The sequence below is a fragment of the Rhinolophus sinicus genome, chromosome 14, assembly GCF_057876585.1.
Source record: "Rhinolophus sinicus isolate RSI-liver-muscle chromosome 14, RSI-T2T, whole genome shotgun sequence".
NCBI lineage: Eukaryota > Metazoa > Chordata > Mammalia > Chiroptera > Rhinolophidae > Rhinolophus > Rhinolophus sinicus.
In genome coordinates this window covers 7,516,864-7,535,037 of record NC_142514.1, presented here as the reverse complement: position 1 = coordinate 7,535,037, position 18,174 = coordinate 7,516,864, and the positions used below count along the sequence as shown (strand labels likewise).

General features: G+C 45.6%; 1 protein-coding gene across 2 annotated transcripts in view; it reads left to right on the top strand.

Moving 5' to 3' along the window:
* MTOR (mechanistic target of rapamycin kinase) overlaps positions 1 to 18,174 on the top strand; it is a 115,982-nt gene that overhangs the window by 31,198 nt on the left and 66,610 nt on the right. For both annotated transcript variants that reach the window (XM_019746727.3, XM_019746728.3), the window contains exons 20-28: positions 330 to 416; positions 2,983 to 3,150; positions 3,653 to 3,765; positions 4,086 to 4,248; positions 5,344 to 5,436; positions 6,073 to 6,219; positions 10,949 to 11,091; positions 14,479 to 14,641; positions 14,772 to 14,917. In XM_019746727.3, coding sequence (XP_019602286.3) covers positions 330 to 416; positions 2,983 to 3,150; positions 3,653 to 3,765; positions 4,086 to 4,248; positions 5,344 to 5,436; positions 6,073 to 6,219; positions 10,949 to 11,091; positions 14,479 to 14,641; positions 14,772 to 14,917 — 1,223 coding nt within the window. The remainder of the gene's footprint in view (positions 1 to 329; positions 417 to 2,982; positions 3,151 to 3,652; positions 3,766 to 4,085; positions 4,249 to 5,343; positions 5,437 to 6,072; positions 6,220 to 10,948; positions 11,092 to 14,478; positions 14,642 to 14,771; positions 14,918 to 18,174) is intronic.

The following is an 18,174-nucleotide window of genomic DNA, read 5'->3' as shown; positions in this document are numbered from 1 at the left end:
GACAAATAGGATTATCTCCATTTTCTCACTGAATAGGCTGGGCTCAGAAAGGTGAAATGAAGGTCACAAAGCTAATAGGTGACAGAATGACTCAAAACAGCCAGTCTGGCCCCCAAGCCAGACTTGCCTGGTGTATAAAGCCGTTGATGGTTGTTTTTAGCCCCCACCACCATCGCCACTAAAGGTGATAAGTCTGATTCCTTCAAACATTCTCTGTACATGGGGTGGTGCGGAAACTGATTTCATAGTTGTCTTTATTCTTTCCCATGGACTTAGGATAAACCTGGGAATTCTGCATTCTTCACGGTGCCAACTTTTCTCTCTTTCAGTTTCTGTTCCAGCAGCTGGGAATGTTGGTGTCCTTTGTGAAGAGCCACATCAGACCTTATATGGATGAAATAGTCACCCTCATGAGAGTGAGTGGAAATGAATGCTTTGTCCTGTTCGTCAGTGTTTGGGTCAAGGGATATTCAGAAGTGGGTTTGGATAACCTGGACGTTTTTTCATGGGTCGTGGTAGAGCTCTTACAACCCGAGTATAAAAAAGTGGAGCAAGGTGTCCCACTGGATTGAGAAAGGGGGAGCAGGGCTGTTGCTGCAGGCTCCGAGGTACCAGAGTACAAGGTGTGAAGGCTGAGGTAATTGTTCTGCCAGAAATAGACTCTTGAGTTCTTTGCCTCACATACGACAAAGCAATTTCACTTTAATATCACAACAGTGTTTTACTATTCCCACGAAAGCCCTCTTTCTTACTGCCCATAAAACCATGGCCTTAGAGAGCACTGGGGAGGGGGTTTTCCTGGGGCCGTGAAATATGCTGGGCTTCGGCAGGCGCTGAGGGAGAAGGTGAGGCTTTACCCTCTACCTTCAGAAGCATAAATGCCGCCTCCTGACTGCAGTGGCACATGAGAAGAGGCTCACGTCCCAGATTTGATAACTTGCTTTAAGCAGGTGCAGAGGCCTCCCCATTGATGGCAGCGTTGACTTGCTGCGTGAGGGGGAGGCCTGCTTCCTGCTGTTCTATATAATTTAAACGTCTCTGTTGGGAAGGTTGCTTTGAAGAGCTGGCTGTGTCCTCAAAGAATTAGAAGGCAATTCTTCCAGTGATTTCTGTTCTTCTACACCAGACCTTTGTAGTTAGCTTCAAGGAAGCAGCAGGACTGAAATCAAAGTGGCTGGCTTCAAAAATGGAACTTGCCCGAAACTGGGTCTCAGCACTGAAAAACTCCTACCCGTGTAAATAATTAAAGTTGCTCTGTTCCCTGACTCCTGCCACAGAGGCCTCTGTACAGAGAAGAGTTAGGCAGAATGGTAAAGAGCCTGAAGGCTCGTACTGGGGGGCAGGGGAGGGAGGAAGCAGTGTACTCATGGTTTGAAGCGGAAATAATCTGATTATCCCCCCAAAAAGACTTACGACCCACACGTAGGGATTTGAGGCCGAGAGCCTCACACCTGCAAAATACAGCTTTCATTTCTTCCAAGGTAGTGAAGGTGTAGTTGGGCTCTTCTGTTGGCTGTTGATCCTGGGCATTTTAATGAGCTCCCCCGAGCCCAGAAAGAGAACAGTCTTCGTGAACAGTGATCCAGCCACCTCCCTGGGCAGACTGCCTGGCTTCTTTGAGGTAGAAAAACCCCTGTGAGGAGCCGAAAGTAATGCAGTCGGGAAGTAGGTGGGCTTTCTCTAAAGAAGGCAGAGTTTGGTCCAAGCAAATCAACATCAGATGCATCGTGGAGGCCATAAAATCTATGGTGTTTCTTTGGCAAAGCATTTTACCTAGAGAACATAGCTTTTTTAGAGAAAGTACTTCTCTGTTCAAGCAGAAAAAGAATATTTTAGCAGCATCGTTTAGTATGGATTTTACTTTCTAAACTATTATGCTTCAAGAAAAAAATTTTTTTAATGAAAGTACCTTATGATTCTATAAAGCCTTTCTCCTGAAGAGTTATCCTTTTTTATTTTTTTCATTGACTTCACTCTGAATTATTCGGGGGCCCAAGAGTATTAATAAGCATGTGCTGCCATCATTACAGTTTCTGTTATCATTGTCTCCTACTCTGGAGGTTTTAAAGAAAGCAGTAGGCAACTGTCTTTTTTAGTTGACTTAAGTGACAGCTTTTCCTGGAGTCAGAGACTTGGACCAATTTGCCTTCCAGTCCTGAGGCAGGATCTGTGGCCAATTGAGCAAGTTTTTATTTTAGTAACTTATGTGGAATCTAATTATATGGGTATAGGAAAGTGGTCCTGTTCTGGCACTATCAAGGTCCAAAAATGACGTGGGACAGATGTCAGATGCTCTCTAGCAAAGTCTAAATAAATCCAGCAAGGGCAGGAAATGTTGCTAACACTGGCATCGCCCTCGTTGGGTAGAGACAAGGTGTTACCCAAAGTAAAGAATCTTCCCTGGACGATGAGAGCTTCTAGAGTGACGCAGACTTACTTGTTCCTTCTATAAACGTGTGTTTGGATGGCTGCAATATGCCAGGTGTTCTGCCAGATTCTGGGGAGACAGAGGTGGATCCAAGGGGTTTCTTGCGCTTAACTATCTAGTAGTAGGAGGGTGGCAAATGAAGTATTACAGGTGCTAGAGAAGAGGAGGGCCAGAGGACCCAACGTGGATAATAGGAAGGAGAACAGGAAAGCCTTCATAGGAGAAGTGAGGCTTGAGCCAGGTCTAGAATGACAGATAGGGCTGAGGTGAGCAAGCGGTGGCATTCTAGGCAAAGAGCAGCATGGGCAAGGCACAGAGGAACAAAGGAGCCTCGTGCATTTGGAGAAATGCAGTTTAATTTGTTCCTGTGATGGTGACAGGATACCAGGAGGCCCAGGGAGAGGAGGGTGGGGAAGGAGCTCATCTTGGCACAGGCCATGCTCACTACATTTTTCCCTTCTTTTTGGCCATCTTAGTTCATCTTAGTTCCTTAGTTCGCATTTTAGCAGAAGGGCACATGGCTTTGCTTCTTCCTGTGTCTTCCCTCTTTATAGGAATTCTGGGTCATGAACACCTCAATCCAGAGCACGATCATTCTTCTCATTGAGCAAATTGTGGTAGCTCTTGGCGGTGAATTTAAGCTCTACCTGCCCCAGCTGATCCCACACATGCTGCGCGTCTTCATGCACGATAACAGCCCAGGCCGCATCGTCTCCATCAAGGTGAGTAACCCAGAGCATCATCTAGACAGGCGTCCAGCATCCATCAGCGTCCCTGCATAGTCAGCTCGGCGGCGAGACCCGGTTCTGAATGGCCAGATGGGGCTTGATCCACGAATTTGAACCCGAAGAACATTAATTCCCGCCTCACGCAGCTTACAGTTTGCAGAATGTTTACAGTCCCTGATTATCCTTCTGTTTTGTCTCATTTAATGGGTTATTCTTGGTAAATGTTTTATCCCAGACCAATTCTCTCTGTTATCCAGTGAGATTCGTTATCGATTGAAATATACTCAGAGAAGGCAAAGTAATATATAAGCAAAATAAAATGGGGGAGCGGGGTGGAATACTACCAAAAGAATATAGTTCACAGCCACTTATTAAAGGTTTTTCAGAGTCCCCACAGAAGTTTGAAGTATCCATACCACTGCCCCTTCCCCGTGCACTTAGATGCTTGACACCGGGCTGTGTTTGTTCATCTCTGTGCTTTTGCTGCCTGTTGCAGTTGCTGGCTGCAATCCAGCTGTTTGGCGCCAACCTGGATGACTACCTCCATTTGTTGCTGCCCCCTATTGTGAAGTTGTTTGATGCCCCTGAAGTTCCACTGCCATCTCGAAAGTAAGCACCTGCCCTTTGGGACTAACGGCCATCAAGCTTTTAATGTTTTGTCAAAAACGTCCTTTTCTGAAGCTCCCAGGCCATCTTTCTGTTTTGTTGTTGTTATTTCAACTCCCAATATTTTAGTCCAGAAATGTCCCAGGTTTATGGACATCTTAACTGTCCCCATCCCACTGGAATGTTTGTTGGATCCATGTCACCCAAAATCCCTCGGAAGCCATTCCTTTCCATTCGGTGCTGATTGTGAGGGTACCCCTCAGCCACTGCTCTCCCTGCGGGGCTGTATGTTAGCCGTTACTGTATGTTAGCGATTGTTGTAGGGCAGCATTAGAGACAGTGGACCGCCTGACGGAGTCCCTGGATTTCACTGACTACGCCTCCCGGATCATTCACCCGATTGTTCGGACGCTGGACCAGAGCCCAGAACTGCGTCCCACAGCCATGGACACGTTGTCTTCGCTCGTCTTTCAGCTGGGGAAGAAGGTAAGGCAGGAGTCCTAACAGGCGTGCTCGTCCGCCTGCCTGTGACCCTCTCCATGGTAGTCTGTAGGTCTCAAGCCTCTGTCAGAGAACGGGAAATTACTTGTGCTGTTTTTCCTCTTCATTTATTCAGCAAATATTTATTGAGCCACCTATGTGCGTAAAGTGCTGTTCTGGGGATAGCATAGTAAACAGAGCGATGTCCTTGTTCTCACAGAGTTTACATTCCGATGAAGCAAAGCTAATAAACACAGTTTGTGTCCTCAGGGTGATGGGTGGGAGTGGGAGAGATGCTGTTTATTCAGCGTAGGCAGGGAGCACCTCTGATAAGTTGACATTTGAGCAGAGACCTAAATAAAGTAAAGGCTCGAGCCCGAGAGTTGGATGCAGGCGGAAGGCATTAGCAAATGGAAAGATGTGAGCTGGCAGCATGCTTGAAGGGTTCAAGGAACAGCAGGAGAGCAGTGTGACTTCAGAGGAGGGAACCAGGGAGAAAGTGCTTGGAAAAGGTCATAGAGATAGGGCAGGACTGGGGTGGGGAGTGGAAATGAGGTGTTGCAGGCCCGTGAGTCTCAAAATGGGATCCCAGATGAGCAGTGTCCTAATTTACTCAGCTGGGAACTTGTTAGAAACACGGGTTCACGGGCCTCACCCCAGACCCACTGATTCAGGACCTCGGGCCATGGAGCCCAGCAATCCCTGGTTTCATAAGCCCCCAGGTGATTCTGAGGCCATGTTCCAAGCACTGTTATAGGCCATTGTAAGTACTTTGGCTTTCACTGTGAGCAAGACTAGAAGCCTGTGGACAGTTCTGAGCACAGGAAGACTGTGATATGACCTAACACTTAAAAATGATGACTCTCAGTGCCATGTGGAAGGATAGACTGGGCCAAGAGTGGAAGCAGAGGCTGTTGCCATAACCCAGAGGGGAAATGATGACGAGATTTCTAGCAGGAGGGGTAAAAAGTGACGTTTCTGAATACCACAGAGCTAGCCCCAAACCCGGAAGAAGTGGCTGTAATGCAGTGGGTGTAATACCCTTTTCTCTGTTTTCCACGCTCTAAAGTAATGGTTTCTGACCTTCCTCTCCTGTCATAGTACCAAATTTTCATTCCAATGGTGAATAAAGTTCTGGTGAGACACCGAATCAACCATCAGCGCTATGATGTCCTCATCTGCAGGATTGTCAAGGTGAAGTGCACCTCCTTTTTGTTTCAAGGTTCCCCCCTCCTGCCTTGTCTTTCTGATTGGTATTCTTGTAATCTGAGCTATGGGAATATATCTAGCTTTTTAGTTCTGAACTAGACATCAGCAAACTTTTTCTGTAAAGACAGTAAATTTTTTCAGCTTTGCAGGCTCTGCGGTCTTTGCCACTGTAGCCTGAAAGCAGCCATATGCACACAAAAAAGAATGAGCCTGGCTGCATTCCAGTAATATCATTCTCCAGTAACTTTCACGTGTTACAAAATATTCATCTTCTCTTGATTTTCTTTAACCATTAAAAAATGTGCAAACCATTCTGTGGTTTCCAATCTGAAAACCACACAAACACAGGCAACTCCTCATCCCTTTATCATTGCTCACAGTTGCTTCCTTTTTGCCGGTTGTATATTCGTACTATTGTCAGTGCTTGTCAGGGACCCACACAGACTGGTCTGTGGTGGGGAATACAGCCCGCCTGTGATTCATTTTGTCCAAACAGGGAGCCACACTTGCATCCTGGCTCTTCCAGAAGGTGGGAACCTCCCAAGGCTTAATTAAGGATGTTTTCTAAACGGGGAGCAAGCACCTCGTAGAGTTACAGGTTCCATGTATAATCTCTTGCAGGGCTACACCCTTGCTGATGAAGAGGAGGACCCTTTGATTTACCAGCATCGAATGCTGAGGAGTGGCCAGGGGGATGCATTGGCTAGTGGGCCGGTAGAAACGGGACCCATGAAGAAACTGCACGTCAGCACCATCAACCTCCAAAAGGCAGGTCCATTGTTTTTGAGGGAGCTTGGAAAGCAGAGCCCTGCTCTTCTCTTGTTCAAAACTTTCAGCTCTTGCCACCTTCGGTTTAAAACAACCAAAAACAAGCCCAAGCATTTTTCTGAAAATCTACGTATCATGAACTTAGGTCATTTTGTCTTTTTCAGGGTGTCTGAATTATAAATTTTTGTATTAGAGGGAAAATAAAGAACACAGTGTCCTTCTGTGCTCCCTTGGAGCTTTGACAGTAGGACACTTTGTTGAAAATATCATTCTCTTTTTGCGTGAATGGAACGCAACCAGTGAGCCCCTGGTTAGCACTGAGACTGATTCAGGCTCTTCAAAGTAGTGCTTCTCAAACTTCTCAGGCTCAAGGGCTTTGTCAGCTGCTGGGGAGCTTGTTAAAATACTCTGATTCAGGCGGATGAGGTCAGGCCTGACGTTCTGCATTTCTAACAAGCTCCCAGGTGATGGCGATGGTACTGGTTTATGGACCGCACTTTGAGTAGCGAGGTTTTAGATCTTTGCAGATAAGTAAGTACTGAATTCTCTGTGCCGACCAAAGCTGGGGTGTAACCAGCTTCTCACCCTGTATGCCATCAGCCATCCACTTAAAAGCAGGCAGTTTCAAAATCTCTGTAATGGGTCTGAGCAGAATAATCTAGCATAGGTTCATCACTGACTTTTAAATAAAAAGACCAGGTTGCTTATTTTCCCCATTTTGCGTTAGTCTTTAGTGCTTCTGATGAGTGAAATCCAGTTTGGATTTCAACATGGTATTCCTCTTCCTTTATTAGCAGCTGCCCCAAGGCAGCTGCATGTCATGTGTAACAGCAGATGGAGGTAAAGAACTGGGCAGGACTGGGTCCCAGCTGACTCGTTCTCTTCTTTGGCCAAGCCCATAAAGGTTTGAACGCAGACCTGTATGCATGTGTTCACACCCAGCTTAGCCACACTCGGGGTTTATTACTGTCTGTGGTGTCAGCCTTTACCCGCCCAGACAGCTCGGAAGTGACCACAGCTGAGAGGTGTTCGATGGTGGAAGATGGCGTGGTAAGAGATCCCTGGGTCAGGAATGATGCTGCTTCCTGTCTGTGGGTTTTATGATTGCTCGTCTGAGACTCCAGGAGGAAGAAAAAGGTCATCAGTCACTTGGCATTCCCAGGCCGTTTTGAGGCCACCCTGCTGACACCTCACACTTGAGGGAGGGGCCAGGCAAAGAGAACAGATGTGCTTTTTTCCACCCAGATGTTTTCAGCCTGCCTAGGTTCAGAATGTCCTTCCAACCAGGAAGCTGTCCGCCCTGCTTTAGAGCTTTGGTCTCTATTTTAGGAAATTCTCCAGTAGTCTAGTTTGCTTCCAGGAAGTTTTGCTTTCTACCCAGCACTTGGAAAAATAAGCATAACCTTTGCCAAACAGAAAAAGGAATTTTTATCTCACCTGAGAGAACAAGTCAAGTTCAAAAACCCTAAGCAAAGTCCCCCACAGCTGCCACTCAGTTCCATTTCATCGAAAAGTAAATTGTGCTTCTGCATATTTGTTGTGATAATTAGGGATTGGTATATTTACTAGTTTTGGCCAGCTTTCAAAATAACAATTTGTCACCTCAGTCACCTTTTATTGGCTGTGCTAACAGAGGATTTACATGGTACAGAAAACATAGAAAACATTTATACATACATATATACATTATGCCCCCATATATATATATATATATATATATATATATATATATATATATACCTCTGGAATTCTTTCCAGGATTTTCAGCAGCTCCTATTGGGCTTAGCTTCTAAATGCATAAGCTGGCATCCCATCAACCTGTACCAGTCTGGCCAGTGGAAGGGCAAAAGGAAACTGGCTGACGTTTAAACAGTTACTATAGAACCAGAGAATTGAGAGTTGATTATGTTTTAAATTAAATAGCAGTGGGGACAAGCCCATGTGGGGGACTTAGCCTGACTGATAGATTGTGCAGTTATCCATTAAGCTAAGACTTTTTTCTTTTTTTTAAGATTTTATCGGGGAAGGGGAACAGGACTTTATTGGGGGACAGTGTGTACTTCCAGGCCTTTTTTCCAAGTCAAGTTGTTGTCCTTTCAGTCTTAGTTGTGGAGGGTGCAGCTCAACTCCAGGTCCAGTTGCCGTTGCTAGTTGCAAGGGGTGCAGCCCACCATCCCTTGTGGGAGTCAAGCCAGCAACCTTGAGGTTGAGAGGATGCGCTCCAACCAATTGAGCCATCCGGGAGGCAGCTCAGCTCAAGGTGCCGTGTTCAATCTTAGTTGCAGGGGGCAGAGCCCACCATCCCTTGTGGGACTCGAGGAGTTGAATCGGTAACTTTGTGGTTGAGAGCCCACTGGCCCATGTGGGAATCGAACCGGCAGCCTTCGGAGTTAGGAGCACGGAGCTCCAACTACCTGAGCCACCGGGCCGGCCCAGACTTTTTTTGAAGACCCCTTTTATCAAATGGTTAATAACAACAATGGTAGCAATAACAGCAACCAACATTTGTTGAGTGCTTTCCATGTGTCAGGCATTGTTGTGAGCACTTTACCTATATCGATTCCTTTAATTTTCACAGTAACACTACGAGTTAGGTGCTATCGTTACTACCCCCATTTCACAGATGTGGACGTTGAGGCACTGAATGGTTAAGTAATTTGCCAATGTCATCTAGTAAATGGTGGAGCCAAGATTTGACCTAGATAGTGTGACTCCCGAGCCCAGTCTCTTAACTACTGTGCTGAATTTCCTCTGCTTTACCCAGGCTCATCCTCGTGTCATTAGAGGGCAAAAGACTAGTGATAACTTTCTTTTATACTCATATGTCCAACTTTTAAAATGCCACGTGCTACATACGGTGCAGCGATCCAGAGATCCATTGTATAGGGAGGAAGCGAAATGCCTGGATAGAAAAGGACTTGATGTTCCCATTTCATTCAGCAGGACAAGGCCTAAAAGGCAAGTCTCTGGTATCTGGTGTCACTTCTTTCTAGTTCAGTGGGTCTCATTGTATGGTCATTGAGAATCCTTCACATAATTTTTAGTTTGTCTCTTGTCGTAGCTCTACTTCGGCTTCTGACATAAAATAACAGTTTGTGTGCAGTGTCCCCCATTGGTACCTCATCAAAAGCAGCCATTGATGGTTAGGCGCTGTAGCACATGGGGTCTCTCATTCCCTGGACCACTTCCCTTGAGAAGTTCTTCACTAACATACATGATTTTCCTGGTTTAGGGAGGATCCACATGTCTGTTCTGCTGGAAAAAGTCTTTCAAAAATTTATTTTAAAAGTAGTTAGGTCCAGGCCAATTCAAAGAGATGTCATTTTGATAATAATTGCAACCGTTTTTTTGCTCATCTGTCCCAGCTAGCCCCTTTAGATACATTATGCCCAGATACGGAAGACTGAGGCCCAGATGCAACAGACCAGTAATTCGCTCAGGGTGCATAGCTGCTGAGTGGCAGAGCCAGCATTCCAACCAGGTGTTTCTAACTTCCGAGTACCAGGCGCGCGCACACACAGCACTAACTTTGTGCCAAGCACTGTTATAAATCCTTTACACATATGTATACTTAGTTAAACCTTTAAACACCATATGAGGTGGGAACTATTATCCTTAATTTACAGAGGAGGAGACTGAGGCTCAGAGGAGATAAGTTAAGGTCAGACAGCCCATAAGTTACATTACTGGGATTTGTGCTCAAGCCACTGAGCTTCAGAGAATGGCTATTGGCCACTGCACTATACTGCCCATCTCCAGAGCCCAAGTCTTTCCACCCATCGAAGTTTCCCTGAGTAACTCTTGATGCCTGGAAGGTTGGAGTCTTGAGGACAATTAGAGGGCATACACTAGAAAGTAAAAATTAAATCTGCTCCACTCCTTTTGTGTTATTCTACCATAGTGCCATGAGCTCACCACTTACCTGACATGATTCATGGTGGTGTGTACCTGAGCAGTTTCCCTTTCCCTGTGTGACTGCTGTCAGCTGAGCCAGTGTCCTACTGTAGAGTGCCCAGGGCCCTTCACACACTGCTGGAGGCCATTAAGTGAATACAGTCCGTATGTGACAGTCCCCATCCATTCTGGGTCTGTAGAGCTCTCTGCTTTGCTGATAGAATCCAGCACAAATTGGTTGTAAGACAGACTTTCTGTACTGTGTAGGGACAGGGCCAGGAGCGCAGTTTCCAGGCTCTCGACCTCACATGGAAAGGTGCTGGCTCGGTTTTTAGGTGGCCGTCAGTTGTAACCAATTGGCCATTAGCCACTATTGCTTTGTATATGACTGCCACAGCTACATTTGCAAGCATGGAGAGCGCGCATGATGCGATTGCAGATGGTGCGGATCCTGCTTCCTGTGTCTCGCCCAGTCGCCAGCGAGACTGTGGTGCAGGAAGACCCCTTGTTGGGTACTGGCAGATGCTTGCTTCTCGACCAGCCGCCAGCGAGAATATAGTGGTCTGAACCTGCTAGCCATGGCTCTGTTGTTCCTTTTTGGCCTCACCATCTCTTGTGTTCACCTGCTGGGAGCTGAGACTCTGCATTACACTGGTATATTTGAGAGGTTGCTCTTTTTGCTTTATGGCTTTTAATTAAATATTATTCTTTTGTTTGTGCTCTGGGGGAATTTTATCAGGAGAGGTATAATTTTATAAATCAAAGAAGTAAACTATTAAATAGACAATTGGCCCTTGAAGTTGATGGTTTTCCATTGTCACCTGTGGGATTACAGGCCTGGGGAGCTGCCAGAAGGGTCTCCAAAGATGACTGGCTGGAGTGGCTGAGGCGGCTGAGCTTGGAGCTGTTGAAGGACTCCTCGTCCCCCTCCCTGCGCTCGTGCTGGGCCCTGGCTCAGGCCTACAACCCGATGGCCAGGTATGTGTCGGGACGCCTCCTTCCCAGCTTCAGGCTGGCACCAAGAGGATCAGCACGTAGGAAACGATGTATTAATATAAGAATTAGTAATGGAATAGGCAATCGTGAAAGGGCTAGTACTTTTAATTTTGCTAACTTCTGGGGGGAAAAGGTAAAGAAAAAGGCAAATTGAAAAAAGTCCTATTGCAGGAAAAGCATCCAACTTAATCTTGTTAGTAGACCTTTCCTTAGTAGATTTAGGTCCAAAATTTTACTTACAAAGTCATTTACAACTCTGAAAAACAACTATGTGATAGTTTACTATAACCTGTTTCCAATAATAATATATTCCAGTTATTTATTGCTGCATTACAAATACCCCAAAACTTAGTGGTCCGAAACAACAACAGTCATTTATTTTGCTCATGAATCTATCTGAGCAGGACTTGTGGGGACAGCTTGTCTCTGCTGCACACAGTCAGTGGGGGTGTTTGTCTGGGGGCTGGAATGTTTACTTTCAAGATGGCTTATTCATATATCTGGCACATTGGGGCTGACTGTCAACTGGAAATTGGGGCCTGGCTGGGCCTTGGTTCCTCTGCGCACGCACTGCGTGATGGATTGCTCCATCTTCCTCACAGAATACGGCTGGGTTCAGGAGTGAGTGTCCCCACGGAAGTGCATGCTGTTTGTATGATCTAGCCTTGGAAGTCACATAGTGTCACTTCTGCCGTACTCTGTTGTTCAGGGTAGTCACAAAGGCCCACTCGGGTTCAAGGGGAGGAGACACGGTTGCCACCTCTTCATAGGAGAGTAGCATGATTCTAGAAGAGCATATGGGAACAGGAGATAATGTTGCAGTCGTCTTTGGAAAATAGAATTTGCCAAAAAAAATACTGTTTTAAATAGTAAGTCTTAAATAGCCATTAAAAATTCGGTTTATAGGGCCAGCCCGGTGGCTCAGGCAGTTAGAGCTCCATGCTCCTAACTCCAAAGGCTGCCGGTTCGATTCCCACGTGGGCCAGTCGGCTCAACCACAAGATTGTCAGTTCAATTCCTCGAGTCCCACAAGGGATGGTGGGCAGCGCTCCCTGCAACTAAGATTGAACACGGCACTTTGAGCTGAGCTGCCGCTGAGCTCCCGGATGGCTCGGTTGGAGCGCGTCCTCTCAACCACAAGGGATGGTGGGCTGCGCCCCCTGCAACTAGTAACGGCAACTGGACCTGGAGCTGAGCTGTACCCTCCACAACTAAGACTGCAAGGACAGCAGCGTGACTTGGAAAAAAGTCCTGGAAGTAAAAAAATCTAAAAAAAAAAAAAAAAAATGTTTGGTTTATGAAAAGTTTTAATGCATGCAAAAATCTTTATAGTATAATGTGAATAAAATAGAATATAAAATGGTATAAATGTAATTTTAACTATTAAAAATATATGTACATAGGGAAAAGTTTAGAAAGTAATACAACGATTATCTCTAAGTGGGTGGTTTAAGCAGTGATTTTTTTCCCCTATTTTCCAAATTTTTCTACAATGGGCAATTATCATTTACAATGTGGCATAAAACGGTGATTTAGTTAACAGATAGCCTTTCTCGTTAGCAAGAAGCCAAATGAAAGGCATTTCATTTCACTTTTATCAGCACAGCTGGTTTGCTGTTTGGAGTTAGCAGGTGTGGTGATTTAGCAGGTGTGGTGATTTAGCACTGTATTCAGTGATTGTCCCTGAGACTGTTGCTTTGATGCCATGATTTGGTTTATCTTTTTTATTCCCCCAGTCAGAACAAAGCATTTATTATGGATCCAGTTTGCGCCTATAAATTTCTTGGTTTATTATTGTGAAAGGATTCTGGCAAGCATCATCCTGAGTTGTTTCTAGGCTACTGCACCACCTTGACTGGAACCTCCCTCGTCTCATTTCTTTCAAGTGTTTTTGTAATGCTTTAAGATAGTTCCTAGGACGTCTGTGTTTCCGTAGTGTGCAGATTCTGTATGCTTAGCTGCCTCAGCGTCCCTCTCTTCTGTTCCAAGTCACTTTTGAGCACAATGTCATCCAAAAGAGTCTTGTGATAAATATACACATATGTGTTTATCCCCTTCGTGCCAGATATTTTGATTTGGGATCCAGTGTGGCCTCGGACCTAGACCAGAAAGCTTATTTTTCAATTTACACTTCTTTCAGTCTTTATATTATCCTTTGAATTTTGAATATTGTTTTTTTCATCAGATTCCAAAATTATATACATTGATCTGACTTAACCTTTTTAATATGTAACAAAAAGTAGATGCAGAGGCATCGAATGCTAAATCCATACATTATAGGCGTGTTCTGTGGTTTCCAACTCCTCTCCCTCCATAGTCACCAAAAAAGAGGGGGTGGGGGTTAAAGTTCTAATGTCGGGTAACAAATAGGTCCACCCACGTGACGCTCTAGGGATTTAAAATACTTGCAGTAATGTTAGAAATGGCACCTCTGGTTCCAGGTCTTTGGAAGGTCCCAGCTGTTAGAGACTGGCTTAGAGAATCTTTTAAGACGTATAGGTAGACTTGGAGTCCATTCTCGAATGCTTCTGGCTTCTTAAGTTCTGTTGTCATTTTGTTTATGACCATCCAACTAAGGGTCTGGTTATATTTTGAAAAGCAGTAACAGATGCTGTCTTTGCCACTTCCGATTTTAGGAATTTGGACATTGCCTGAGAAATATCCCAAGAATTATTTGAAGATTATTGTTTTAAAAGTCTGTTAATGCCAACTTCTATGTTGGAAGTCCCCTTTCTGTTCATCCCCTCCAATGACAAGCAATGATGCAAAAAACTGCCAAGTAATGTGCCTGTGGAGACAAGTTACTTTTCTCTGCTCGTCTTTCTCCTCTTGCCCCCACACACAGTTCCTATATGTCACGATGTCTATACCTGAGCTGTAAAATACAGTAGTCACTAACCACATGTGGTTATTTTCATTAAAATTAAACAAAACTCAAAATTCAGATCCGCAGCCACACTTGCCACAGTGCAAGTCCTCAATGATCAATGGCTATCGCATTGAACAGGGAAGATAGAGACTATTTCCAGCAAGTTCTATTGGACAGCACCGGTCTGTATAACCAGTATAAGTGATACCAGGGTAGACAGATACTGTGCTTCCCCGAAAATAAGACCTGGCTGGACCGTCAGCTCTAATGCGTCTTTTGGAGCAAAAATTAATATAAGACCCAGTCTTACTTTGCTCTAAGACCGGGTCTTACATAATATAGTATAATATAAGACCAGGTCTTATATTGATTTTTGCTCTAAAAGATGCATTAGAGCTGATGGTCCGGCTAGGTCTTATTTTCGGGGAAGCACTGTAGGTGTGGCTTGGCACCAGGCAGAGTCATTTCCAACATCTTTCTCCACTCCTCTCTGCCTTCAGGGATCTCTTCAATGCTGCCTTTGTGTCCTGCTGGTCTGAACTGAATGAAGACCAACAGGATGAACTCATCAGAAGCATCGAGTTGGCCCTCACCTCACAGGACATCGCTGAAGTCACACAAACCCTCTTGAACTTGGCTGAATTCATGGAACACAGTGACAAGGTGAGACTTTTCCCCGTTGTCCAGATGGAGCCTGACAGAACCAGCTGGTGGGAGGGGAGAAGCACTCACGTGGCACACTCTTGTTTGTGCCCCGTCTGCCATTTTCCTGTGGGGTTCTGCTCTTCTCCAGGGCCCCCTGCCATTGAGAGACGACAATGGCATTGTTTTACTGGGTGAGAGGGCTGCCAAGTGCCGAGCATATGCCAAAGCGCTACACTACAAAGAACTGGAGTTCCAGAAAGGTCCCACCCCTGCCATCCTAGAGTCTCTCATCAGGTAGGCTGAAAACCCTTTGTAATTGCTGCCTTCCTCTCAAATGACCTCTCCTCCCACTGTGTGTTGCGGGTTCACTGGAGTCACCTGGAGACTTCTGCTCTGTGACATCTGCTATCAGGTCTGGCCAACACGTTTAAATGAGATGTGGTTGCAGATGGCTCTCCCCAGTATTCCAGCCATAATTGTCATTTCAGTTGACCATTAGCACCTGGGCTTCTGCTGTTCTCCAACATGGGCTTGCTTGTCCCAGTGAAATCAGTCTGGAAGCAATTCTGTTTCCATAGCAGCCTCGGAAAAATCCATTTTATGTCTGTCTGGGTTAGATAGCGCTCTCTGGGGCAGGAGGAGGAAGTACTGGTTCCTGTGCTTCAGAGACCCCCAAAGGCAGGGTGGGGGTTTATTGACTAAATATGGTGGGCCAGAGTCTTCCTCCTCTGGAGTTCTATGAATATAAAAGGCAGAGCGAAGTCTGAGATTCAGTGGTTTCTTTCCCCCGATTCAGTTACGTTCTCTCTCTCATGAGCTGGTTTTGCGTCTTCTGGGTGTGGGAAAAATAGGTTGTTTAATCAAGTTTCTGCTGTTACGAAACTACAAGCAGCCTGAGGTGTTAGCTCAGCTCCTGGAGAACCGTTCTCTTCCCCTCATGCTTATCAGAGGATATTAGCTCTGGGGTCTAATTATCTTCACGGAACGCTCACGTGGTTGATTATTTCACTGCAGATAGTGAGGGGAAGTCACCCAGCTAGTAAGCAGTACCTCTGCTGCGACTGACGCGTCCTTCGTTTGGGAGCATGAAGAAACAGCCAAATTCTCTGCTAGGTGTACGTTTGAGTAGATGCTAAAAAGTGTTCCTTTAGACACTTTAAAAAGTGACCCAAAAGATAACAATAGACTCATGTTTTTGCCCACATCAATTGGATTTGAGAGAATGTTGATTTCCATAACACCACAGGGGACCAGTTATAAACATGGCGTCTTGCGGGGTAGGCTTCAGTTTCAGGTTAGGCACAGCAACTGTGAAAGCCTGCGTTTCTTCCTCCTATCGCTGGCATAGCTAACGCAGTCTCACTTGATAACTAACTAGTAGGAAACCTGGTAACTTGAGTAGGAAATACGATAACTTGAGCATCAAATAACTAGTTTTCCACATTTTTCGGTTTGAGGCCTCTCTGAAACCTCCCTCGTCCTACTCCAGATTTCCTCCCATATCTGAGATAATCATAGAAGCATTAATGTTTATGCAGATTTGTAATAGAAAGATACAGTCAGAGGCCTGGAAAAGTTTCACGGTCATCTAACTTGTTAAGCCAATGTAAGTGAAAATAAGTCCTCAGAATTCTTCGTAGATTAATGTGGGCTTTAAGAAAACAAGGAAGGAAACACCTCTGTTGCCAGGTAAAGCCAGTACGTACTTGAAGCTCTGGTTTGTTCCTCGTCTGATTCAGCTGAGCTTACAGTTTTGCCTCCCTTCAGTTGGTCTATGGACCAGAAGGTCCACCCCTTTTTTAATCCATTTGGTGCTTTTCCTACTGATTTTGTAAAGCTGCTTTTCCTAAGCACCATTTTAATGTTCTCCCACCATTTTCACTGAAGAAAGTTTTAAGAAACAGCCTCAGGCCAAGCTGCTGTTGAGGAAGTTGCTCTCCGCACTCCCACAGTCCTCTCGTGAGCCTCGTGGAAACTCCTCCCCGCCGTCAGACCAGTGCTGGTTGTACGTCCCTAAGCCACGCTTTGGTCCAGTCTTGGGGACATTGCTCTGCAGCAATAGATTGAATTCCCTTCCTCACAGTGGCTACTGGAGAGTTCGCAGCCTAATTCCTGGCCCACCTCTGAGAAGTTACAGATATCTTACTTGTTTTGTCTACTGCCCTCCCCACCGCCAGCTTTATTTTGTTTTCCTACTTTAATTTTCTCCTCACCATTTGTTCACTTTTTAAAAGCTCATTCAAGTATACATATTTGAGTATAGTACCTTAAATTCTTTTAGAAACAATCAGATTAACTGTACACAAAAGCATCTTTGCATAGCGGGTTCTTAGTTTTTGTTTTTGTGTTAAAAAGCTGTGTTGTGCTAGCAACAGTGTTCTCTTGCTGCTGGTGAATCTGTCTTCCTACCTAATGACATTTTTCCCTGTCTGCTCCCGGACAAATTAAATCCACGTGTAATCCCCAAACCAGGACTGATGTTGAGACAGTCTAAACTATACCCATGTCCTCAAAGCTCATATAGATCAGTAAGTATGACTGCTCCTTAGGGGAACAGAGGATTAAATGGGTATTCAGTTATTTGGAAACAGACAAACATGCACACACACACGTGGCTTTTGCTTGGTTAGCCCATAGCATTAGGGTACGGTCTGGTGGCCTGCTGACTCCGTCCCTTTAGGCTGCTGTAACAAATTACCAGAGACTGGGCGGCTTCAACAACAAACATTGATTTCTCACAGTTCTGGAAGCTGGGAAGTCCAAGATCAGGGTGCCAGGCTGATTGGGTTCTGCTGAGACCCCCTTCTGGGTTGCAGATTGCCAACTGCTCTCTGCTGGTTCACATGGTGGAAAGTAGAGAACAAGCTCTTTGGGGTCCCTTTTATTAGGGCACTAATCCCATTCATGAGGACTCCACCCTCGTGGCCTAAACATCTCCCAAAGGCCCCACCTCCTAACCCCATCACATTGCAGTTTAGGCTTCAACATGTTTGGGGGGTAAGGGGGAGGCACACACAGTCAGTCCCTAGCACCCTCTTTTCTTTCTCCACCCTAAGTAGAAAAGAGGATCGGATCAAAACTGGATGCTTTCACTGCCCAGCCCCTGACATGGAATCCCGTTTGAAGAAAATTTTCTGATTGACACATCTGCAGAATTAAAACTAGAAATAGGAGTCAGTGTTACTAGCTGGACATGCAGCTCTAACAGCTGCCCGTCGGGGCAGTTTGTACCTTCTTGTCTCAAGTCTTGGAGGATGTGCTCAGAACAAAATGGTTTTTCGCCTCAGGAGCAACACTGAGCTCTCGTTTTGGTTCTTGGGGCTTCTGTCCTCTCAGGTCAGAGACCATGCTGTGCTCACCTGTGAGTACTTGGTGTCCATCACCCTGCACCAGCGAGGTGCTTTAAACGTGGTTCCAGTCAGAGTGTGCAGCCCGCAGGTTGAGTGGCTGGGGTGCTCTGCACTCGGGAACAACTGCTCTTCCTCTTCCCTCTGCCTCGCTCTCGGAAGTCTTCCCGGAAGGGCAAAGGAAACCACGGAGCCTGGCTTAGA